We start from the raw sequence: 26,786 nt of genomic DNA, 5'->3' as shown, positions 1-26,786 counted from the left end.
AGTAGTCCAGATTTAATAATGATTTAAGTAATCCATTTTTGGAACCTGTTTCAGAAATGGGAAGAACTGGTCCTTTAAGACAGTAGGTAATGGGTTAGATCTGCATTAAAGACTCTATGAAAACACAGGCTATGCTGCAGATCTGGCTAATATAAACTATGATCAAAGCAGTCCAGTACCCCATACTGCACCAACAAAATAAAGAAATACTGATAGAAGCGTGTCAGACAGCTTTTGTGTTGCCTGAAATCAGCACAGATTAAAACTCTGCTATTTAATGTGTTTAGTTTTTAAATTGCATACGTTTATTTCATTTTGCTTTACACTTTATTAATGGAAATTCCTGGGGTGGTACACGGTTGTTTCAGCTGCAAAAAACACAGAAGACAGCATATAGCTAGATAGCTAAGTACCTGCCACTGTTCTCTTACAAAATGGATAGTTCTGCGCAGCAGTGTTCTTAAACACTTAGGCCATGTCTATACTACCACTTACGTTGGCAAAATTTAGGTCCCTTGGGAATCTGGAAAAAACTAACCCCTTGAACGACATGTTTCACCAGCATAAGCAGTAGTGTGCACAGCGCTATGTTGGTGGGCAAGCTTCACTCGCTGACAAAGCTACTGCCGCTTGTTGGGGGTGGTTTTATTATGTCGATGGGAGAGCTCTCTCCTGTCAGCATAGAGGTGCTAGACAAGTAACCTTATGGCGGCACAGCTGCATCGATACCGCTGTGCCTGGTGTAAACTCACTAGTGTAGACATAGCCTAAGTGACACGGCCAATAACAAAAACTACACTGGGCAGATAGCTTTTAAGAAGTAGGTAATTCACCTAGCCAATTGTAAAATGCTGCAGGGAACTTCTTTCTGATCCTTGCAGCTAGCTATCAACATTAAGGGTCACAATCATTCAGCGCTTTCATTCAACAGAAAATGTAATAGATATTAATTAATTCATCCTCAATGCCCCTTCAAAGGGAGAAACAAATTCAAAGGGATAAAGTAACCTGATCAGAGAGAGAACTTCAGTCAGGGTTAGAACTCACGTGTGCCTCGCTCTAAACCCCCTGATCAGCAACTATACCACTCTACAACGCAGTGATCAACAGCAGACAACATAAACAGGATGAGAACTTTTTTCAGAGTAGCAGCCGTGTTAGTCTGTATTCGCAAAAAGAAAAGGAGTACTTGTGGCACCTTAAAGATTAACAAATTTATTTGAGCATAAGCTTTCGTGAGCTACAGCGGATGCACTTCATCGGATGCATTCGGTGGAAATTACAGTGGGGAAATTTATATACACACACAGAGAACATGAAACAATGGGTTTTATCATGCACACTGTAAGGAGAGTGATCACTTAAGATGAGCTATTACCAGCAGGAAGGGGCGGGGGCAAAGGAGGAAAACCTTTTATGGTGATAATCAAGGTGGGCCATTTCCAGCAGTTAACAAGAACGTCTGAGGAACAGTGGGGGATGGGGTGGAGGAGAGGAAATCACATGGGGAAATAGTTTTACTTTGTGTAATGACCCATCCACTCCCAGTCTCTATTCAAGCCTAAGTTAATTGTATCCAGTTTGCAAATTAATTCCAATTCAGTAGTCTCTCGGAGTCTGTTTTTGAAGTTTTTTTTGTTGAAGGATAGCCACCCTCAGGTCTGTAATCGAGTGACCGGAGAGAATGAAGTGTTCTCCGACTGGTTTTTGAATGTTATAAGTCTTGACGTCTGATTTGTGTCCATTTATTCTTTTTCGTAGAGACTGTCCAGTTTGACCAATGTACATGGCAGAGGGGCATTGCCGGCACATGATGGCATATATCACATTGTTAGATGCGCAGGTGAACGAGCCTCTGATAGTGTGGCTGATGTGCGTCATCTCTCCAGGATGAGAACTGTAGATCTTATGTTTAAATACTTCCTTTCATATGTACTAAATTTACTACTTTTTAGTTCATTAAGGCAGACAAATCAAGGCATAAGGAGATGGAAGAAGGAAGCGTCAGAAGGTGAGAGAGTAGCAATCCATTCTCAACATGTTACAAACCTTTCCATAAACATGCAGTGTGTGCACATTTTAATCCCCAAGCACAGATTTAATTTTTGTAAATTCTCCACTTCTGAATATAGGAGAAAGCAAATGTCAACTTTACCAACCAAAGCTCAACCTATTTAATTTGAATTGCAAACTCTTCAGAGCAGGGAACTATATTTTATTCTGGTAAAGAACAATGCAAACATATGGTGCTAAACAGTTAGAAATACTTTTGTACCCATGCAAGCCAGAATAATTTTTTTTCTAGTTCAGTTTAACTCAGTTTGCACCTACATTGACCAAGAAGCATTGAGTAAACACTAGATCTCCATTAGGGATACATCCACCAGAGGTGATTTCAGGACTCTCCTCTAAACTCTGAGCAAGCTACAGGGAACACTAGTGAAAAAAATGAAGCCAAGAGACCAGACAGACACAAATCAGGAACCAGACCACTCTTGCACCTAATACTCAGACAATAAGTCCAAACTCTCCTGCAGTGCAGAGAGATCATAGAATCATAGATGATTAGGGTTGGAAGAAACCTCAGGAGGTCATTCAGTCTAACCCCCCGCTCAAAGCAGGACCAACACCAATTAAATCATGCCAGCCAGAGCTTTGTCAAGCAGGGCCTTAAAAACCTGTAAGGATGGAGATTCCACCACCTCCCTAGGTAACCCATTCCAGTGCTTTACCACCCTCCTAGTGAAATAGTGTCTCCTAATATCCAACCTACATCTCCCCTACTGCAACTTGAGATCACTGCTCCCTATTCTGTCATCTGCCACCACTGAGAACAGCTGAGCTCCATCCTCTTTGGAACCCCCCTTTAGGTACTTCAAGGGTGCTATCAAATCCCCCCCTCACTCTTCTCTTTTGCAGACTAAAGAAGCCCAGCTCCCTCAGCCTCTCCTGGTAAGTCACATTCCCCAGCCCCTTAATCATTTTTGTTGCTCTCCACTGGACTCTCTCCAGTTTGTCCACATCCTTTCTGTAGTGAGGGGCCCAAAACTGGACACAATACTCCAGATGTGGCCTCACCCGTGCCAAATAGAGGGGAATAGTCACTTCCCTTGATCTGCTGGCAACGCTCCTCCTAATGCAGCCCAATATATCATTAGCCTTCTCGGCAACAAGGGCACGCTGTCGACTCATATCCAGCCTCTCGTCCACTGTAATCCCCAGGTCCTTTTCTGCAGAACTGTCGCTTAGCCATTCGGTCCCCAGCCTGTAGCGGTGCATGGGATTCTTCCTTCCTAAGAGCAGGAGTCTGCACTTGTCCCTGTTGAACCTCATCAGATTTCTTTTGGCCCAATCCTCTAATTTGTCAAGGTCACTCTGGACCCTATCCGTACCCTCCAGCGTATCTACCTCTCCCCCCAGCTTAGTGTCATCCGCAAACTTGCTGAGTGTGTAATCCATCCCATCATCCAGATTAATGAAGATGCTGAACAAAACCAGCCCCAGGACCAACCCCTGGGGCACTCCGCTTGATACCAGCTGCCAGCTAGACATGGAGCCATTGATCACTACCCATTGAGCCCGACAATCTAGACAGCTTTCTATCCACCTTCTAGTCCATTCATTCAAACCATACTTTTTTAACTTGCTGGCAAGAATACTGTGGGAGACCATATCAAAAGCTTTGCTAAAGTCAAGATATATCCCATCGTCTGCTTTCCCCATATCCACAGAGCTGGTCATCTCATCATAGAGTGCCATCAGGTTGGTCAGGCATGACTAGCCCTTGGTGAATCCATGCTGACTATTCCTGATCAGCTTTATCTCCTCCAAGTGCTTCAAAATGGATTCCTTGAGGACCTGCTCCATGTTTTTTCCAGGGACTGAGGTGAGGCTAACTAGTCTGTAGTTCCCCAGATTCTCCTTCTTCTCTTTTTTAAAGATGGACACTGTTTGCCTTTTTCCAATTGTGCGGGACCTCCCCCGATCGCCAGGAGTTTTCAAATATAATGGCCAATGGTTCTGCAATCACATCAGTCAACTCCCTCAGCACCCTCGGTTTCATTAAATCTGGACCCATGGACTTGTGCATATCTAGCTTTTCTAAATAGTACTTAACCCGTTCTTTCACCACTGAGGGCTGCTCACCTCCTCCCCATACTGTGCTGCCCAGCACAGCAGTCTGGACCTTGTCTGTGAAGGCTGAGGCAAAAAAAAGCATTGAGTACTTCAGCTTTTTCCACGTCATCTGTCACTAGGTTGCCGCCCCCATTCAGTAAGGGTTCCACACTTTCCCTGATCATCATCTTGTTGCTAACATACCTGTAGAAACTCTTCTTGTTACCCTTCACATCCCTTGCTAGCTGCAACTGCAATTGTGCTTTGGCCTTCCTGATTATACCCCTGCATGCTCAAGCAATATATTTATATTCCTCCCTAGTCATCTGTCCAAGTTTCCACTTCTTGTAAGCTTCCTTTTGTGTTTAAGCTCACCAAAGATCCTGCCTTGTGCGTACCTAGTGCATTTGGAAGAAAGACATTCTCTTCCTTCAAGAGGACAGGGAAATACTGGAATCCTCAATTACTGCCACAGTCCTGGATGACTGCGACTCAGTAACCAATACCACTGGTTCACTCAGACTGCACATTACCTTATATCAAGTACAGAAGGAGCAACGGGATGACTTACCATTCTGCTGCATTTGGTATCCTGACTGGGAAGGATGTGTGGGAGGAGGTGGTCCCTGGAGGCCAGTCATTGCAGGGCCTGATATGGCTGGATGAGGTGGTGGTGAGGACACATGATTAGGCTGGGATGTTGGTAATCCAGTTAGAGCATGTCCAGGCAACTGTGAGCCTTGCATTGTTGAAGGTCTTGGGGCCCCAGTGGTAGGATGGTAACTGGAAGGTCCAATCCCTGTGGAGCAGGGAGGTGGGACAAAACCAGGGGCTTGAGGGAGGCGCTGGGCTGACAGTGGCGGACCAGAAAAAGCAGGTTGTGCCAGGGAAAGACCCTGAGACAGGCTGGTAGGAGGCAATACATGGGTCATGGTAACAGGAGGGGGTCCTTGGCTTGAAGAGTAAGATGTGTAGAGACCAGATCCTGTCGCAGTAAAGCTTCCTGAGGCTGGAGGAACTGATGTTGGGGGACCTGACGAGCAGAAAAGTTATTGCCATTATTTGCTTTCACACGAACAAAAACCACCTGAGTTAAGAGAGCACAAACAAAATCCATGCCCTCTAACCTATTTTGATCTCTACCTCAAACTACACTCTGCTTCTAAATCCAGACAAAACCCCCCAATGAAAGCCCTTCTGAAACTGGAGTCGGAGAGGCTGAGGAAGATGAAGTTCCTAAAGAGGTCCTGAATCATGATCACTCCCCCTCCCCGAAAAGGATCTTTGATTCCAGGAACATTTGTAATTCGTTTCATGCTGTTTAACATTGTGAGTCTTTTCATTAACATGAAGGCCATTAGGCAGTGGCCAAGGCTAGATTGAAAAGCTACAGTGAACTTTATCTCCTACCATTGATCCTTCTCCTTATAAGGCCATGTCGACATAATGGGCCTTACAGCTGTAAAGTCTCCCATGTAGCCGTTCTTTGCCAGCAGGAGAAAGTTCTCCCTACCAGCATAATTAAACCACTCCTAACAAATAGCATTAGCTATGTCAGCAGGAGAGCCTCTCCCGCTGACATAGTGCTATCCACACCAGCACTTTTGTTGGTGAAACTTATGTCGGTTGCAGGGTGTTTTTTTCAGAGCCCTGACCGACAAAAATTTTTACCAACAAAAGTGCTAGTGTATACAAAGCCTAACAATGCAAGACAGATGATATCCTTAATGCAAATTTCCTGTCTTTTTTCTGTGTACCAAAATATGTTACTCTCTAAAGCTAATTACACCATACTATTTATAGTCGGAAGTTTGAGAAAGATATTTCCCTAAGTGTGAACAGTAGAATTTGTATACTTAAATCCCACTTGTTTTTCTCCTAACAATACGAAGTGTGATTATGCTATAATACAGAATAGGCTTAGCAAAATTAAGTGCGTTAACTAAAACAATTCAAGTGCAATAAAAATGTTTACATGCAGAGAAGACCTAGTTTCACTGCAATCTCCAACCTTCTGTACAAAGGCAATGTCTTGCCAGCTACAGTAGCAATGACAACAGAAAAAAGGGTGCCTGGCTTCAACGTCCTCTTTCGTAGAAGTCTTCTGATGTCAGTGTAGTTTACAAAGCCCCATGAAACCCTTCAGTGCAAGACAATACAGTCTTGCATCCACTTATTGTTCACACAAGTTCAGCACTTTGTCCCTTTGATAGCTCTAACAGGCTTCCCCCCCCTCCCCCTTTTAGACCAGGCTCCTGCCCAGCATCAAAGTATGTAGAATCTGCAACAGCTGGCTGAGAAAATGGTCTATTTCTGCGGTTCACATCCAGCTAGTGCAGCTGAACAGTAGAACCAGTTACACTTTTCTTCCTCGGTTCCTGCAATCTGTTTCCAGGATCACCACATGTAACAGGCTCAGTGCTAAGCTTTCTCGAGTAACTTCCTATGACTATAAAATCTACCTGTATACTACCATGACACTCAATGTCCAGAAAACATTATCTCTTACTGGAAGAGGGTCACTGCCATATGAAAATGGCTCCACTACCAAAATACAAACACAGATAGAAAGTAATTATACATACACAGCCCCATGTGCCATAATAACTCACCATAGCCCAGTCCAGCTGGGGGAGGAGCCAAGGTTGAACTGCCTATCTGCATTCCTGCCATGTGATTCGTCAGTTGCTGCGCACTGGTTGGGGGAGGGCCATATTGCTGGAAGGTAGCTGGTTGGCTAACAGGTGTGGGTGCAGTGCCTGGTATGAATGGCTGAGATGCAGAGGGCCTGTGAGGGGACAGAAGGAAAGAATACAAATGTTATTAAAAGTGCCCTGTTATGTGAGGAATTACAGTTTTCCATGCTTTACAAACCACTTGAGTGTTCCAACACACACCTTCTTGGTTTCAAGTTCTCACAAAACCCGTAATTAAGCAGTACATAAAGTCTGAAATACAATTATAGTTTCTGCACATCTTTCAATATTCTGTAACACTTCTGCTATCAGAAATTCTGTGTTTCTTACAATATAAATACTCTTATAGTTCACCTCACCAAACACTGTGCTTTTGTTTTTTCCCTTGTTAGGCACAGCACTGTCCTAGAAGTACTGCTGCAATCTACTGGCATAGTAGCAGTGCTTTGCATTGCCAAATGGGAGACCTACCTTGTACTTCTCAGTCTCACCCCACAGTTAGTTTGAGGCTGGAAGAGCTGTCAAGCTAGGGTGGGTCAACCATTTTGGAGAGTGAGTGGGAAAAGGAAGTGCTTAAGTGTCAATCAATGGAGACTATTACAGCCAATTAAAAGAAATGCTGTTTGACTCCAAAAAGGATCTATGCATCCTCTAAAACCTACTGGCATGACAGGGGGCCCTTGGATGGAGAATCCTCAGAGTTCCAAAGGGACATAAAGAAGCCAGAAGGGATATTTAAAAAGTTACTCCCACAAGGATGTAGACAGTGAAGTTTCAAACAGAAGGATGAGCAGCTCGAGCTAAGACAGAAATTAATGCTATCGTAAGAATATAAACATACGGAAGCTGAACAAACTATTAGATTCTTAAAACGCCGGATGATATAGGACTACTAAAACCCAAGGTTTCTGAGGGGAAGTTTTGAACAGATTAATAGTAATTACTGGTAACCGCTGTTTCTACTGTACTGTAGCGTCTATGTGTACCACTTAAGTCTTTCTAGAAGCTTCCCAGATGCAAAGATTCAGACTATGTAGCAAATCTCCCTACTGTAAAATATTACATATACTTATCACATGATAATATGCAAAGACTCTTCCTATCATCAATACTTAATATCCACCCTAGGAAAACACATAGCTAACTTTAGGTCCTGCACAAAGCGGTGTATTCCTTCCACACAGGAGGGATTTAAAGACAACACAAACAGTTTTAATGTGGCAGAAATGATTGCTTAATACAGTGGTCACCAACCAGTCAATCGCAATCGACTGATCGATCCTGGGGACTCTCTCAGTCAATCACGATCTCCGGAGCTCAGCTCCACGCCACTCCCAGAAGCAGCCAGCACGGCCCTGTGCGCACGGAAGGGGGGAGCTCAGAGCAATGCTCCCATTGGCTGGAAACAGGGAACTGTGACCAATGGGAGCTGAGGGGGCAGTGTGGACAGAGGAGGGGGCATCGCATGGAGCACTGTGGCCCCCCCTCAGGGGCCACAGGGCCGCGCTGGCTGCTTCTGGGAGTAGCGTGGGGCCAGGGCAAGCAGGGAGCCTGCCTTAGCTTGCTGCGGCACAGACCAGGAGCTACCCGCAGTAAGTGCTGCCCAGCAGGAGGACACACCCCAACCCCCAGCCTCCTCCCAGAGCCAGCACCCAAACCCCCTGCTGTTCCCCGTGCCCCAAACCCCAGCCCTGAGCCCCCTCCCAGAGCCAGCAGCCCCCTCCCACACTGCAAACCCCTCTGCCCCAGCCCAGAGCCTACACCCTTCCCTCTGCCCCAGCCCGGTGAAAGTGAGGGAGGGTGGGTGGAAGAGAGCGAGGGGGAGGGGGTGGGAAATGGAGTGAGCAGAGGCTCAGGGAAGGGGCAGGGTAGATCCTGGGTTGCCCTTAAATTCCAAAAGTGATCTTGGGCATAAAAAGGTTGGAGACTACAGTCTTAATAAAATAAGGGGGGGGGGGGAAGGAGAGGGAGAAAAGAAGAGAAGTTACTCCATAAGCTCAGTGACTCAAATTTGGTTTGTTCAAAGTTTGGACTCCTTCCTACTCACCTGTATTTTAAGCACATGAAATTCTGTAAATATGGTCTGCACCCAGGAGTTAATTTTCTCACCTAAAAAACCCAAAGACAACAGCCCTGCACTCATGAGCAACCCTGACATAGGTAACAAGAACAGAATGTTTCAGGAAGTAACATTAGAGTTTCAAGCTCATGAGATATTCTGTAGGAATAAAAAAAAATTAAAAAAAAAAAGGTTTCTAGCCTGATTTTCAAAGTGGCTGAGAACTCCCCGGTCACACTGATACCAAAGAAACTGGGCGTGCTCAGAACCTCTGAGAAGTCTGCTCATTGAGTTTCACTGATGTTCTGCTTGTATTCCTTTCCCTTTACATTGTTTCACAAGTGGCAGTAAAACAAAAAAAATCTGAAGCCACTTCAAAACCTCTCTGCTACCTAAAGCACAAGTTAAGAGACCATAAGTATTTTTGCCCTTCTTTGTAGGGTGGGGGGTGAGGGAAAGGTGTGGGGGAGGGGAGGAAAGTAATACTGTGCTCTAGTAGCTTGATAGATTTAAGGTGTCTGAAGCCTTTCCTATGATTTGCTCTTCTCATAAGTACCTTTGCATCTGGACTGCTGAAGTTACAATCCCATTCTGCACATCTCCTTGCCCAAACTGACTATACACTGGCTGGCCAGCAGGAACAGGTGCTCCAGAGGTTGGTGGGGGCGCTCTTAATGTACCTAGGGATACACAGAGAAATATTAATTGCATAGATTACCTCACAGAAATCTACCAGCACTGACCAGGTACCCACAAAAATAAGGGAAACGAGAGGAGATTAATGATTTGTGAACAAAAGGTGGCATCTACACTGACCTTTCACCATTGCTGAAGCATCAGTGCAGCTCCATTCATAGCAACAGTGAAAAACCTAGCATGAACAGGATGCCAGCACTTTTCGCCACAGTGTTCTCTACCCCCACTCAGAAGAGGTCTAGATGATATTTGGTTAAGTCTCAGCAGTGGAAGTTCACCAGGGGTAGCATTGCCCAAAGAGTCAACTAAAGACAAGGCCCAAATGTCCATCATCCTTTCAGTAACAGTGGTGTGATCACCTTTATGCTAGTGGATAAATTATTTTCAAACCCAAGGAAGTGGTCAGGTGGGACCTTATGTCAACGTTGGGTCACTTTCCCTGTACATGATGGCAGATGAATAGCATTTGCTGGAACCATTTATAAAATTGTTTCCTGGCACTATATTTTCTGTAATATAACTGGGAACAACATGTCCAAACTGAATGTTAGTAGTTAATAGACTTAGTTTCATTGCAGAATTATGTCCACACTGCAACTGAAGCAATTTGATCTAACAAATGTGAGATTAAGTCCGTCTTTTCTATCAGTCCCCCAACACACAGGGCAATGCCAAAGACGTGCTTGCAGTGTCTACTTCCAAAACAGAACGCACAAGCATAGGTTTAGTATGATCACGTTGACAAACATACTTATGGATACTCAGTAGCACAATCAAGACAACTATCCACAAAAGATAGTGTATGTATTTGCATTATTATACATATGACTAGATACAGATGACCTAAAACATTGAAATTACTAGATCAGATCGGACCACTGGTGGTATCCTGACTGACCACTAACAGATATTTCACAGTATGCTGCTAGTATCCCCATAATGGAGTTATGAAATAAACTGCCATAGGGGAAACTATTTCTCAATCCCAGGAAGTTGGTTTTTGTACACATTCGAGGGGCTTATACTTATACATTTAATTCTGCCTATATAAACACAGTCTTATTTTAATTTACTATGCACCTGGCCTCAAAGATAGCATGGAGTAAGTTTATGAGCTAATTATGCCTTATGTGAATAAGTTTTTCCCTTTATAAGTTTTAAAGAAGTTGCCAAAATCTCACTGAATGCCCTATTTGCCTTGCCTCACAATACCAAGAACAAAGGGACATTTACATTTACTTTCTATACCATTCGTTTTTTAATATACCTCCAGTAAGTCACATCTCATTTGTCTCCTCTAAACTAAACAGTCTTAACACTTTTTATCTTTTCTTCCTGTACAGAAGTTTCTCCAGGCCTCTAATCATTTGAGTTGCTCATTTGAGCCCCTTCTATTTCTGCTATATCTTTTTTTGAGATGGGTGACTATTTGCACTTAATTTCATTTAAGAAACTTTAAGGCATTTTTGGGGTCTCCTTCCCATAATGAAACAGGTTCCTTGCAAAACTGTTAGGAATTGTGGGATACAACCTTACCGTGGGTCTATCCCATGAATCTGAAAAGTGTATCTAGACTGATTCCCAGAAGGGGATAGTGGGACTGCTCTAATGTTAGCACAGTTTAAAATGCATAAACACGTGAAATGAAGTTTTCAAAGGTGATTTAACTTTGCTGACAGAACTCAGTCTCTTGCAAATACATCAATGCTAGTTATGAATGCATTTCTTTACTTGTTTCCTTACAATTGCTCCAAAAATCACTGGAAATATTAATTTTAAAATTGCCGTTGGACAGTATTATCAGGAAATATTAATGTCACTGCTAAAGCCCCTCTGTTCACCTCTATCCTCAGCTGAAGACATTTCCCTTTTGCAACACAAACCCCATTGGGGCATTTCATTTACCAGCTGCACTGTCGTGAGACGAAAGATACTTCGACAAAAATCTCAATCTCTCTTTATAGTGAAATTGTTTTAGTGGGTTCATCCCAATTTTGACCTCATAGTGCCCTAAACTAACAGGATAGATAATCGAACATAGCTGTAGTTACATTTAAATCAGGCAATCATCAGGAATTTCTACTAAGATTCTTTCTTTATACCCTGTGTGTGTTTCTGGAGGGCTGCCAGGGAGAAGAACAGTGACAATACCATCAACCTGCAACTGAGTAGCAAAGTGCATGTTCACCACTTCCTCGAAACAAAAGGATTAGATCAAATGTGGATGTAACAGATTTCACAAAGACACTTAAACTATTTTTTGCTCAATGGACAGCAGGACACCAACATCACAAATACTCCCACACAGAAAACCATTTACCTATGAAGTTAGGTGCAAGAGGAGGAGTATCAGAGTTGATAGAAACAGGAGAGCCCTTCGAAGGGAACCCCAAGGAAGAAAAATAACCTGGAAAGACAAAACACACCAGCAAGTAAAGCTTGAGAGACAGTACTCAGAGGTAAAGTTGACGCCAGCTTAAGTTTGCTTTAGAGCAGAGAAACCCATGGAGATAGAGCCATGCTACATTTGTTATACCCCACAAATCCCAAAATATTCCCTATATTCTGCTTGCTACTCCGTATTACTATGCCATTGTCTAGAAAACGTACTACAAATGGGCAACACCTAACCATTGTGGATAGTTGCTTTTCTGACAAGGTTTTTCCTGGGAAAAGCAGTCCTATAGAGTTCTCTGAATGCCATGTTGCTGCTGGGATACTTGATGTTGAGCAGGCTCAATACTAGTTAAGCCTGCACCATCTCCTATGAAACATTCATACAAGCTCAGCCCATGGCAGGTTTATTCCACATTTCAACAACAAGAACTAGCTATTGCTCAGTCAATAGTGTGACGTCATGTCTTTATCCCACTTACAGTGAAAACTAGTGGCATGGCACTTCTACTCTACCACCAACTGGGACTATCACTACCATAAAAGTCAGATCAGAAAATGGGATTTCTCCTCTAAAAGCATAGCATAGCATCCATCTTTTTTAGGTCCCTCTCCACTGTTTTTTAAATGTAGTCCCAACTGCAATTCTAAAGTTACATGGTGCTAAATTTCTGCCAGCCCCTTACAATTCTGGTCTGGACTATGGCCTCTACATCATGCAGAGCAAATGAATCCTACCACCACTATGTGAGATGCACCTTTGTATGTGGTAGGGAGGAGAAGTGATGGCCAGACAGCTGGCCGAAAAAAGAAAGAACAAAAGAAGGAAGTTGGCTAGCTCCAGAAGGTGATGCAAGCAGCAGAGCAAGGAAGAAGTTCTCCACCCCACCTCCTGAATCCTTTTAAAGTTGCCTGCATTTAAAGTAATAGATATGGCTGCACATTTATCAAGTCCCTGCAAATTTATCAGACAATACTAAGAAAAAAAATTGATGAAGTACTTAATCCTTAGCTGAAATTTTAGGAATATATTTCAGTAGTTTCATGTCCCTCAGACTAAGGCTCCGTTCATCCAATTTAAATTCATTATAACTTCGTCTGTCCTCCCCAGGTGCTGTGTTGCTTGTCTCCCTCCATTTTCCTCCCATATCTGGCAGTCATAGGAACAAATGTCCACTTCTGGCTGTTATGTTAATACTCAGAGCATCCTACATTTCTTCTCTCCTCCTCCCCAATCATATACAAGCTTTTAAAAAGAGCTAGTCAATTTCATTCTGGTGAGAAGTACTGGACTGATAGATTAAAGGCTTTGGTCCCTGGAATTATCTGCAAAAGTGGTACAGTACACACAATCAGGTAATTCAAGCATCCTCCACACCATCCCACTAAATATGCTTCTACTATAACCCAAGAGAACCACCACTAAGCATGACATGGAAAGTAGGCCCCATACCCCATTTAATCACTGGTTTTATCTTTACCGTAAAATGGTATTTTAGGATGTGGGCCTCTGTCCACTGGGAACAGGTCAGACCAAACTCATTGCACTTAGACCAACGAACAACCATCAGATATTGACACCTTTCAGTCACTATTGACCCAAGCTCGTTTTGTTCTGGTGATCTAGAGGCAAAAAGGTCCATATCTCATTGCCTCCAATTTACTGAGGCATTCAGTACCTTATATTTTTGTGAATAATATTTCATCTACATCTGTAATTGAGCAGTGTTTTATTGCTAGTGCAACCAAAACAGAACTCAGAGGAAAGGGGTAAAAATAAAAGCAGCCACTGGTTGTGAAAAGAGAAGTACTTTCAAGCCTTACAATCACTGTAGTATCAAAGGTTTCAGTGTAGCAGCGGTGTTAGTCTGTATCCACAAAAAGAAAAAGGAGGACATGTGGCACCATAGAGACTAACAAATTTATTTGAGCATAAGCTTTCGTGAGCTACAGCTCACTTTGCTGTAGCTCATGAAAGCTTATGCTCAAATAAATTTGTTAGTTTCAAAGGTGCCACACATCCTCCTTTTCTTTTTGTAGTATCAAACAGGAAGCCACTTGGCATTTTCATTTCATAGACATCAAAAGGAGTGAACAGAGAACATGTTATCTCCCCCCCACACCAAGAACTAACTTCTAGACACCGATTACAGTAAAAAGACAAACATTAAACTTTCCATAGTGGTCCCTAATGAAAATTTGAACTACTGTCATCTTAGTAGAAGTGATTTCAATCATGCACACCATGTATTACACTATTAAAAGGTGAAGGACTGAAGGCTGTCAGTGGTTGATATCATATGAGGTGCTGATGCCCAGAGTGACAGAATTTTAGCCCTAGGAGTCCAACTCTTTACAGACATGAAAAGGTAATGTTTTCAAATTGTCTTATGAAAAGCAAATTAAAAACATTAAAATTAAGCCTCTTTTCTTATTCAGTTTCTTCTGCTCTACCATACTATATAGTAGAGTTACTCTTTAGTTGCTTACCTGCTGACACTGAATTATTTTGTTACAACAGCATTTGTTTTGAAGATGGAGAAAAACATTAGACCTGTCTTGCAAACAGATGCAAAATAAAAGCAGATCTAATTTTGACGATCATTGACTGTATCCATTTAAATTGGTAACATTTATTTATTAGATGACTGGTACTACTGTGGCCACATATTTCACCAATACTACCACAGATCGCATGCCCTCATCTTGCAGGAGTGACAGTGAGCCACAGGTCTTTTCTGCAGATGAATATGGAGCTGCCTCAGTCACATGGCCTGTTATCAGCCTATTACTGCCCTCAATCCAAGCTTAGCATGGAAACTGTCCTGTGCATTCTTGCTCCTGGACCACATGAGTGGGGAACTATAGGGAACAAGCTGCCATTGGGCCTTCTCAACACTTAATTTGTGGGCTATTAAAAAAGTTTAAGTCCTAGTGAACTGGTCAAATGGCTTCTATGCAACCAAATGATAAGCAACACTGAGGCTGCACCACAACAAAACCCACTTTTTACCTTGACTTCTGAAGAGTTAGCATACAGTATTGTTCATATTAAAGAGAAATTATACCATAAAATATTCATTTAGCGAACAGCAGGCCATCAGCTCTGGAAAAGCATTCCCAATGCACTCAAACTCACAGGCTATTAAATTGCGAAGTCTTGATTAAGAGTACCTTGTGAAGGGGCTGGCTGCTGATATCCTGGCAGCGGACCATTGTATGCTCCATACTGAGAATGATGAACTCCAGACATTTGCTGCCCTCCATAACTGGATTGTTGGTATCCCTGATATCCAGGCTGAGGCTGCCCATAAGGAAGCCCTGTGTGAGCTTGCTGGTTTACACTCATTGTGTTCACATCCCCAAACTAGTCTCACCTGCAAAGAGGGGAAAAAAGAACACAATTAGAAAACAATAATCCAAACAGCATTCCTTGCTATGAAAGCAGCGGCATGGGAGCTGGCCTGCTAGTAACTGTGAGATGCTAGAGAAGGAAATGCAAAAGTAAAAGTGTCTCACTTGCCTTCAGGGTCGATAAAAATCAATTGGATTTTTTTGATAAAATGCTTTGAGGAAAAAACCTATCTTTGAGCTATAATGTATCATCATGGAATAAGGATTATAAATTTTAATTCGATAGTATGAGATAGTATATTCATGTAATGTTTAAGAAAAGTTTGTAAATGAGTTCCAATAGTTCATAGATTAGGGACTCAATCTTATGGGGTTGCAGGGGCTTCTGTACAGATTAATCTTTCTATCTACCCAATGGGAGTCAATGCTCAGTCTAGAAGATACCATCAGAGAGGCTTAGTTTTGCAGTTCTCAAATTATGGATTTGTGTCTCCAGAGATAACATGCTTGTTAAAAAAAAAAAAAAAAAAAAAAAAAAAAAAGCCTTTTTTGCTGTTAAGTTTTTTTTTTAAATATATTTCATTTAACTATTTTAGCTAAAAACAATTTTAACAAAAACAAACCTGATTTTAAAAAACTTGAATGTTTAAATTCAAAAATTCATATGCTTGTTTTGTTAAAATATTATGTTTTCTGTTGAAGAAAAAAATCCAGAATCCATAACGTCATCGTTTTAATTAAATAAACAATTTAAATGTCTCTCTGGTGATGTTCTCCTAATACAGCATGTCAAGAAAATCCTCCAAATATTAATATCCTGTTGAATTGGAGATATTTATGAAGTCATTGGGAGGTGAACTATCTGCTTCAATTACCTTTGGTAAATGAAACAAACAATCATTCATTTTCTGATACAGCTGTAAAACTAATCTGAAAAGTTTTCAAAATAAATCACTCAAAAAAGTATAGCGTGTACCTTTAAAAATGAAACTTATATCTATCTTGGAGTTGTGAAGAATATGTATTAAGGTTATAACAACCAATAAGAATGCACTTTTATGTAGAAATCCATGATTAAATTGAGTCTTCCTGACTAGTGATTTAAATCAAATCCACCCTGCTTGCCTTCAAAAACTGCCTTTGTAATTACTGGGAGAAGAGAATTATCATCTACATAAAGAAAATACTTCAAAATGGACATAAATACTGATACCACTTAGAATTGCCATCAACCCACAACCTGCTTCAAAATGCCTCAAACAATACTTAGCACTTCTGTAGCACTGTAGAATTATTAAGCCTCACATCACCTATAAGAAGAGATAGGTATCCCCCCATTTCAGATAGAGAAACTAAAGGAAAACAGGTGTCATCCCAAGATTAACTAATCAACAGAAGAAATGGAATCAGTACTCAAGAGTTCCTGGCTCCTAGCCCTGTGCTCAGTCTGTTAGATCTTGTTTCCTTGACACAAATGGATGTACACTAATTACCTCAGAGTACAAAGGATTCAGAATCCAGAATAGGGCCAAGATGACATTTTAAAATAAACTGGACAGTAATTTAAATCCCAATTATCTCCATAATTAAATAAGAAAATAATATTTAAAATGACAAATGCTCAAGGGAGACCTGAGACTGAAGCTGAATGAATCTCAAGCTAGGAGAGGTGCATGAACAAAGTTACATGAAGGCCAGAACAGGAAGGGCAGAGAATGACCGGAATAAGAGCACGGTGCTATGATGGAATTGTGAGAGGAAGCTTGCAGAATGGAGGGACCCTTCATTCCTCGCTTTCATGTGCATTAAAAATCCACTAACTTTCTCTTAATACAAATACAAAGTAGGCAGCACTTCAATACTCTGGTGACAGACACAATACACAAATCAGAGCCAGACATGCTGGTGAGAGCTTGCTCCAGAGAGAGCTGGTGGACCATAGACTATCAGGGTTGGAAGGGACCTCAGGAGGTCATCTAGTCCAACCCCCTGCTCAAAGAAGGACCTAATCCCCAATTTTGTGCTTGGTTCACGGACAACAGACAGCAGAGGATCCCCACTGTTATTTTACATTAATATACTGGTTGTGTTACCTGCTTAGATATACCATATTTGCTACAGGACCTTGTTTACAGCCTTACAGTTAAGGTTACAATGACTTAGCAGCGTGCTGTTGTGAAAAAAATACAAGTGCCTGAAAGCCAGAAAATTCAAAGATAAAATCACAGTTACATAAAAACTGTGGAACGTAGATTTGGGTATACCAAAGAGCTTTAGCTCTGCCCCTCATATCCTTGCCACCCCATGCCCTATCTGCGTGACGGAGTACTATATCTGTGGTCACGGCTACACTAGGAAAAGCGATATTTTAAACACGTTTTAGCTAATGTATTAAAAATCTAGACAGATGAGGCAGATGTAATTTTAACACGTTAGCTGGTTGAGGTAAACTAACAGGGAACGTAGGGATTACCTCAACCAGCTAACATGTTGTAACTGCAACTGTTTTGATTAGCTAACGTATATCAAAATCGTAGAGTAATGTATTTAAATACCTATTATCCTAGTGAAGACAAGGCCTATGACAGCTATCACAGCTTGCTGACATGTTAAATCCAGGGTCCCTAAGCTCAACCAGGAAGCCAAGCGACTGGGGAGAGCTTAGATGCCACGTGGAAAAATATTTCCTGAGAAGTAACTGTAGTTCTTTCAGTAGAGCATCTGTATAGATACAAATTCTTAAAGGTCCACACAGACCATATCCAAAGGAGAACTGGACATTACATCTGCAGTCAAGCCATGTCCACAGTGTAGTTAGCCTGATCACAATGCTGTACTAGATTTTATGTATTTGTGGCTGCTGGGAGTCCACCACTGAGAATGTTCAAGGAATAAAACATTCCCATTTTAATGCCTGATATGATGAAAACACTAGGTAGCAATTTAAATAGGAAGTTGGCATAGGAGTTGGAAGGCATTTGGTTTGTATATGAAGTATAAATGGTACTATTGTCATGCACCTTCTATCGAAGAAACTCGGTTCTCACTGTATTATATAAATCTTTCCCTCCCCCAAAAAAGATAATCCACAAAGGCAAAAAATTAGCATGTGCTTTTTTATTATTCTTCATGTTTGAAGGCAGCCTATAAGATTTTTTAGGGAAAAAACTGCACTTGTTTTTTGTACATTGGAAATCTGAACTTCTGTATCAAAAACATCACTTTACTACTCGCTACACGGAATTCCATTACGTAGCTTTGATGCTAATGTGCTAACACTGTCGCATCTAAACAGCGGTCATTACTGACAGTCACTAGGCTACTTCAGTTTCTTGTAAGACATCCCAATAAATGTCCCAATTAAGCAGAGTCCACTATAATAAGTTTGTGCACATTAGTATCTTCCATCCCATACCTATATTTTATACAGCATTGAACTGGTAAAGGCTATAGGATTCAGGGGCAGAAGACAACCAGTGTGCACAATATACAATCACGTTGCTGTGTAACAGCAGATGAAGGAGAAATGTAGAGTGACTTGGTGGTCAAATCCCTCTCTCTTACAATTGATCATGGATTCTTTAACATCCGCACAGAGCACACTGAAATTCAGTTTAAGTTCTCATCTAAGAAAAATCTACATAGTAAACTGTATGAAGCGGTTTTCATCAACGAGTCCCTTACAATGGTTATTGAAAAGTTTATGTATTGGTCCAGAGGAGACAAAACTATTGTCAGTTCCCTTTCAGAACTGAAAACAGACTTGATCTCACCAGTCTTGATCATCTTTCTGAAAGGGATGAAGGGAAAGAAAATAGCAGGAATAAAAGCCCTTCCTTCAGTAAGGCTCTGGCACCACTTCTATAGCTTCCATTTTCATCAGGGACAAGACCTCTACTTCCAGCAGTTTCTTGTGAGAGGGATCCCTGAAAAGGGAAAGGGAAGCCAAGACTGTATTTTGGCCTGGCCTTGACCCGAAGGGAGTATTCCCACTCAATCTTCAAGTTCCAGCGGTCCAAAGAAATTGCTTCCCATGTCTGAAAAAGTGGGACCACAGTGTTCTCCAAAAGGAAGAAGAGTGAGGATCTGGATCTTCAGAGATTGATTCAGAGGGTCTCTTGAACATTCTCAGGCATGATGCTTTGGTGCTGCAGTACTTGTTGCTGAAAAAAACACTGTGAAATATGTTTGCCTCCTCCAAAAAGGTCAGAAAGGATTCTCAAACTGCATAGGAATCAGGACTACAGAGGATTATGCCTTCTGATCAACCATATCAAATTTGATCCCTTGTTTTCAGGGCTGGGTTGACACTTACTCAGGCATTAGATATAACATTTGCGATCAAGATATCAGGCAGGCTTGGGCTAGAAATCTAGAAAAAAAATTTAGATACCTCTCTCAGGACTCAATATATAGATTCAAGCTTCCTAGAAACTGAAGCAGCAATGGCAGAAGGATTTCAGACTTCTCTGGCCAGTTTAAGCAAGTCCTCTGACAGACAGAACTACTTTCTCCTTCAGCTCCAAGTTGTCAAAAAAAATGGGACTTCCTGGTCAAAGACATTAGTGTAATTGCCAGAGTTACAGTCTATGCTTCCAGAGCTATGTTCTGGAAAATCTTGGTGTCAATTAGAGGAGAAAATGAAGCAGTTGAGAGCTTCTTCAAGGGATGAGGTAGAATGGGCACTTCCTAGGACTATCCTACTAGCTCCTCAGTAAGTATCAGACTACACATCATATAACTACCGATCCAGGAAAACATCAAGCAGTCCATGAAAGAGCCTTCACTTTCTTTGGAGGAAACGATGTATGTGTCTTATATTCACCTCTAGCTGTAAAAATTGTTAAAGCAGATGTAGGACAATAAGGCCCAAATATCTCAAGGGAGACCATAACTAGAATGTTCTCTATCTGGGTATTTAAAGTCTAAGGTGGCATCAGAGAATCCAAAAATGCTCATGCATGCCTGAACTAAATCACACTTGAGGAAGAGAGGTGACAGAGTTAAGGAACTGGTTCTCCTTAGATCAGAGAAATCCAAGGCACCAATCTTTATCCCACAGAAACAGTGAAATTCACAGATTTGATTACAGCATAAGTTTGCTTCAGAACTGATGTTTCCATGGTGCCAATTGCTCATCTGCAGAAAAGAAAACTTTTCTGGAGAAAATCTTGAAAGAAGAGGTCCGATAGATCCTGAAATTCTAGGCTTGACAGCCAGGAAGGTTCCAGGTCAGTCAACAATCCCCTCCACTAGAGCCTTGAGAGAGGGTTGACTCCTGTATATGTCTGGTCAGACAGATTTGATCAGCCCAGATCCATCCAAGGAACCAGCTGCATCTTTGTGGCAGTATCTCTTTTTCTTATTGGGCAGCTTATTGGAATTGCTGGAATCACTGATGGTGTTCTCTCCATCCAAAGATTCTGACCCTAAATCAATGGAACTTGTTACCTGTTCCTTTAGAGGCACTTTTATAAGAGGACACAACCCCTTTCAACCTAGGACTTTACACTGCAGATCCAAGGAAGGTGTAGAAGGTACCCTACTCATGTTGACACTTTTACGGGGGACAAGGTACACCAGATTCTTGTTGCATTAAGTTCTGGAGCAGAGTTTTAACATCTTTTTATGCAATTTTTGAGAAGGCCTTGCAGACATTATAGACTTTAGCCAAGAGCTCTTCCCTGAGGCATAAAAGGCATATTCATGCCCTTCTAAAGCAGGGATCATCACATGGCAAGTGAAGCCATCTCCAACCCTGGTTTGGTCAATTGATTCATCAACTTGGGCAAGACCCAAGACCACCTACAAATTGCAGTAATGTGACAAAAATTGTTGAAACATTCAAATAAAAATAACTTCTCAGCCTAAACCTAACTTTAACCACACAGCTTTGCTATTTACAATTAGATTTTTGTTTAATGCAACAGAAAAAGGAAGAGGATGGCTCTGTGATTGATCAAGACAGAGGAGGGAGGAGAACTAAAGGACTGCTAATGAGGTCTACTTACACCCTTAATCTATGGAACGCAGGGCTCAAGAGACATGCATAGAACCCCAACTATTTCTCAAAAAGGTTCCACAGCGACTTGACTATATATGTAATTACTTCACAGGTCATTCTCACATCTTACAGCCCAGGAAATTATCTGGGCTTGGTTCCCTGAACTTTGCACAGTTTAGTGCAGTTGATAAAAAGTTGTAATACGGTTTAAGATTTGTAGATGAGGGTAGGGTCAGAAAGAGAGGATATGATGAAGGGTAGTTATGGATACAGAAATGTAAAAATCAAAATATGCAACTTACTAAAATTATACTAGCCATACCTCTAAACATTCTGCTTGTATGTTGTATCTCTTTGCTCATCCTTCATGCAGTATCTCTCCTGGCCCCCCCCCCGCCCAGACTATGCCTTCCTATATTTTGGCACAACACAAACCATTTTTTGAGTACTACCATAAACCACACAATAAATGATCACCTTTTGCAAGATGGGAAACTTCAAATTAATCATTCTTCTAGGCTTCCCAGTGATTCACATCTTCTCCATGTGGCCTTTTAGACAGTGAGCTCTTCAGAACAGGCACTGTCACTATTCTGAGTCTTTTAAAAATAAATTCTCAACATATAAACTCACTTCTAAAAGAGCTAGACACTGAGTTCTTTCCTTGTCTTTTCTGTGGTTTTCAGGTTGACAACTTTGGTCATTCTTTGTACCTCACCCTCTCACAGTTACTATCAACTAACTCTAGGATTAGTGACTTTCCTTCCAACAACAAGAATGCTACAGGAAGAAAACAGTCCTTCAGTCAGGAAATAACCATGTAGTACTAATGTCACAGAGATCATGAAAGAAATAAAATAATCCTTCAAACACCTTTTTACCACTAGTGCCCAGAACACAACACATACATGGTGAAAAACAATCAGAGGTCCATGCCAGCTCTACATCACCACTGGCAACCGCCCTTCCAAGTCAATTCAGTCCTAGTACTCTGGCCATAGCAACAAACAGGTCCTTGCAGCTACAATGAATTCTAAACAGACATGTCAATAAATAAATCTGCTCCTTCCTTCCTTACCTCTCCATCCCAAACAAAATAAGATGTACAGATAGGAATGTGTATATTTACATTTTCAGAACAGTTAGTAAGAAAGGACATGTTTTCCCTTATGCCACCAATGTGTATGGATGAATGAAGGAAAGTCCCCTCCCAAAGCAGTGATTCAGAGTTCCTAGCCAGTATGAAGTCTCTCTCAACCCTTCAAACAAAATACCTACCGCTTCCCCCTGAAGAAAACAGACTCTGGGAGCTTGGGATTTGACTATCTACATCAGGGGTTCTCAAACTGTGGGTCTCAAGGTTATTACATGGGGGGGTCACGAGCTGTCAGCTTCCACCCCAAGCCCTGCCTTGCCTCCAGCATTTATAATGGTGTTAAAAATACAAAAAAAAGTGTTTTTAAGTTATAAGGGGGGGCGCACTCAGAGACTTGCTATGTGAAAGGGGTCACAAGTACAAAAGTTTGAGAACTACTGATTTACATGGGACAATTTTGTATTACTGAGCACTGAAGACCTACCAGAACATCCTTGGGAGAGCTCACATCATTTTATAGGGTCCCCATAAACTAAGCTCAACTAATAGATTCTCTCCTGGACAACAACAAAAACAGGAGATCTGGACAGAATCCCCTTTCCAGGTAAAAATACTTTTTGTCTTGTGACTTTGAAAGCTCAGGTGCAGATGAGCCACCAATATTTCAAGCACTATGTCAATTACTTATACTCTGAGCAAGTTTAAAACAGCAGCAGCAGCAGCAAGAAGCCCATCTACATTAGGGCTTCCAATGTGGTTATCACCAGGGAAACTGGACTCCTGACTGGTGTTAGCAAGAATGGGATATGTTTTTGAAAAATTTTCCTAGTGGAGACAAGATTTCTGGAGTTGTCCACACTTGGGAAAACTTGTAAGAATTTTTCTGTGCTGATACTGAAAAATATTTACAAAGCATCCTTAATGCTGAAACATCCCACGAAAAAAACAAGTCACAGCAACCAGTTCCCTGACCCAGAAACCAGTTTCAAGGAAGTGAAAGACAAGTGAATCTTAGCAACACAATGCAACCAGATTCCAAGCCCCATTTAAGAAGATGATTCTCTTCATTGGACTGAATCTCCTCCTTAGAGACCACGTTAGTTTTAGTTCACACTTGTATTAGCCCTTTTCTCCCTGCTTTCCCAAAATGAGCCTAAAAAACAAACAAATAAATCCTATTCCCAGATCCGGACAGCTAGCGGGGTCTACTACACAGTACAGTGGAGTCTACTGGGTATCAGACACTTAAGAATTGTCAGGTCCCTGCGTGGGTCAATCCTCACAACCCTAAAAGGCCCGGCAACTAAACGGTGCAAATGCAAGTGCTGCAGCAAGAGATATGAGGATTACAGGAGATTAAGTGTTTCCGCCTGAGCTCTTGCCTTTGCGGCCGGTGAGACATTTGACAGTGAGCATCTAACAACAAGGCAGCACCCCGAGCTGATGGGACCGGGACCGGGCCCAGGCCCCGCATCCGATCGGGGAGCGGGCGGCGCCCCTTTATGCAGCACCAGAAGGGCCGGGGCCGAGCGGCGCATCGCAGGACAGGCACCGACCAGCCGGTGGGAGCTCAAGGGCAGGCGAGGAGCGACGGAAGCGGCTTGGCAAGTGGGGCCCGACGTGAGCCACTGCCGGGGCACGGCGCCTGTCAGCCGTCGGCACAGCCCCGCCAGGCGCTCATGGGGGCCGCCTAGGCGCAGGGAGCGAGGCCCCAGCGCCCTCCCCCCCCGACAGGCCGCTCCCCACAGGGTGAAGGGCCCGTTGCTCCCAGCTGGCCCCGCGGGCAGGGCCCCCCCACCCCGGGCAGGGCTCTGCCCCAAGCCCGCCCCACTCACCCGGCTGCTCCTGCTTGTCCCTCCCGGCGCTGCTGCCCCGGCTGCGCTCCGCCGCCAGGCCCCGCTTCCGGTTCCCGGGCCTGCCGCTCCCACCGGAAGTGCCCCCTCCCCGACCTGCTCTCTGCCACGTCCTCACTCGCGGCCAACCCACGGCGGCCGCGACGCCCAACTTCGCAGAACCCGGATGTTGCGCAGGCGCCATGAGGCCGAGAGAGGCCGCGCGGCTTCCGGTCCCACTCCCTGATATTGACGTCACACGGTTTACACGCCTCTGCGTCTACTGCCTCCTGGGGGAACGCCCATGTCAAGTACGTCATGGGGAAACGGAGCCAAACGCAGCCACTCCTAGGGCGGGATCCATGCGTGCTACAAGCTGCTCACTCATTGGACTGCACCTCTGGGGTCAGCAGCCACACAGCCAATGGGGTCACTTGCCCAATGGTACTCATTCACCCATTGGGGTCACCAGCTACACGGCCATTGGGGTCACTCACCAAATAGGCCACATAAGTTGACTGGGTCACCAGTCACTCAATCAATTTGCCACAAGAACCATGTCGTTAGCCACACATCCAATTGCAAGTTACTCATCCATTGTACCACAAGTTCAATGAGTTCACCAGCCCCAGAGCCAATGGCCTCACTCACCCAGTGGGTCAGAAGCCTGGTGGGGTCACCACCCTCTCACTGAATTGGCCATGAACTAACTCGGTGGGGTCACCAGCTGGTTAATAGGCCACAGCCTAGTGGGGTCACCACCAGTCAGGCATACAATGGACAACAAGCCCAATGGAGTTACCAGCCTATGGGTCACACAAGTCCCAGTGGGGCCATAAATTGCCAGCTGAATGGAACCAAGGGCAGCTGGGAGCCACTCACCCAATGAAGTGACAGCAGCCATGATCTCAAGTGGTTGTGATGGTCATGAAAACGGTCACAGCAGCCATTTTTATGGGCTCAATTATATGATTTTGTTGCACTGATACACCTTACCAAAGAACTGTTGTGTGTCCCATTATATGATCACAACACAACATGGCATTGCAGCAAAACAACAAAAGGGTGTGCTGATTTTTTGGCAGTATAATGTGTGGGTGGCACATTAAAATATCACACAAAAACACATTGTGCCAGTTTCACATAAAAATGTAATTGCATTGCAAACAAGAGTCATTACATGGCAGCACAGCTTGGCATTGTTGCAGCACACAGCAACACAGTACGGCAAAATCACAGCAAAAGGTGACACAAAGTGATAGTTTTAGCAAAATCTCATCACGCTGTGATGCAATGTGAAGCTATCATGTCAAAATGCCCTCATACAGAACTGTAAAACAGTTACTATTTATTGTATGTTGAGGGCTAACAATATGCTCAGTACTGTCCAAAATACAGATGAGACAAGGTCTCTGCCCCAAGGATCTTGCAGAATTAAGAAGTTCCTGCTGGAGGACTGGGGGAGATTCACATGGTACTAGAGAGAGACATAGATTGTATTTCTCCTTGTTTGTTTTCCCAGGCACTCTCAGACATGTCTTTCGTTTCATTCCTTCCCCATTCTTCACATCTCTCTAATACTGCTGGCAGTTTGGGAAAGCTGCGCACATGCACATTTTCAGCCTACTCCACTCCATCGATCAATCCAAATATCAGCACTCTCCACTCCACCTGAAACCTATGGCCAGAGGGAGGATTTCAGCACGTGTTAAAACAAAGATCCCATCTGTACTTGGCTCCTTATTCTGATTTATGGATGCAAACACTTGTGGGGAGGGGAAGGAGAAACGGAGGTAACATGCTGTCCTCCACACACACTTTTTAATATCCTAGTGATGTCCCTTTCAGAGTGGCCACAGGTCCCCTGCATTCTCATAGCTATGTATAGCTGTAAAATATAGGAGAGGGAAAGACTGGAAAACGGCAACAGAAGGCTCTGGCAAGTAGATATGAGATTAAGAGGTTGCTTTCATAAGAATGGGAGAAAAATCCCAGTTAGGAGTTGAGGGTGCTCACACCTTGCCAAATCAGACTCCATAAGTGCTTGTAGCCGCATCAATGGTTCAGTAATCCCTTTAGAGAAAACATCCCCATTGGGCTGCTAACTGTTGTGTGCTCAGCAACCTCTGTATTCTGAAAAAAACGCCATATGGACTCTGCATTTCCTGTGAAAAGAAAAGGAGTACTTGTGGCACCTTAGAGACTAACAAATTTATTTGAGCATAAGCTTTCGTGAGCTACAGCTCACTTCATCAGATGCATGTGAGCTGTAGCTCACGAAAGCTTATGCTCAAATAAATTTGTTAGTCTCTAAGGTGCCACAAGTACTCCTTTTCTTTTTGCAAATACAGACTAACACGGCTGCTACTCTGAAATCTGCATTTCCTGTGTTTTCAAAAGCCCCCAGCCTCCCTTGTAGGCTTATTCCGGCGCTGTCTGGGGACTCATTTGGTCCCTGGTGGAAATCAGAGTAGCCTCAGGGTTGTTCTTATTTATGATTGGGACTCTGGGCATAGATCTACACTGCAATTAAAAACTC

The 26,786-nt window shown here is 42.9% G+C and overlaps 1 protein-coding gene across 7 annotated transcripts in view; it reads right to left on the bottom strand.

The window, feature by feature from the left end:
- SEC24C (SEC24 homolog C, COPII coat complex component) overlaps positions 1–24,532 on the bottom strand; it is a 63,884-nt gene extending 39,352 nt beyond the window's left edge. The window contains exons 1-6 of one of the 7 annotated variants that reach the window (XM_038409288.2): positions 24,251–24,415; positions 15,136–15,338; positions 11,888–11,974; positions 9,428–9,551; positions 6,729–6,904; positions 4,688–5,149 (exon numbers count right to left, since the gene is read on the bottom strand). In XM_038409288.2, the coding sequence (XP_038265216.1) occupies positions 4,688–5,149; positions 6,729–6,904; positions 9,428–9,551; positions 11,888–11,974; positions 15,136–15,310 (1,024 nt within the window). In that variant the 5' untranslated portion in view covers positions 15,311–15,338; positions 24,251–24,415. Of the gene's footprint in view, positions 1–4,687; positions 5,150–6,728; positions 6,905–9,427; positions 9,552–11,887; positions 11,975–15,135; positions 15,339–19,088; positions 19,479–21,796; positions 21,930–24,250 lie in introns of those variants that run through there. The other 6 variants (XM_038409290.2, XM_043518025.1, XM_043518023.1 and 3 more) reach the window with 6 other exon arrangements.
- Positions 24,533–26,786: the final 2,254 nt, after the last annotated feature.

This window comes from Dermochelys coriacea, chromosome 7, assembly GCF_009764565.3.
Source record: "Dermochelys coriacea isolate rDerCor1 chromosome 7, rDerCor1.pri.v4, whole genome shotgun sequence".
Lineage (NCBI taxonomy): Eukaryota > Metazoa > Chordata > Testudines > Dermochelyidae > Dermochelys > Dermochelys coriacea.
The sequence above is the reverse complement of the archived record's forward strand: the minus strand, read 5'-3'. Positions and strand labels throughout refer to the sequence as shown.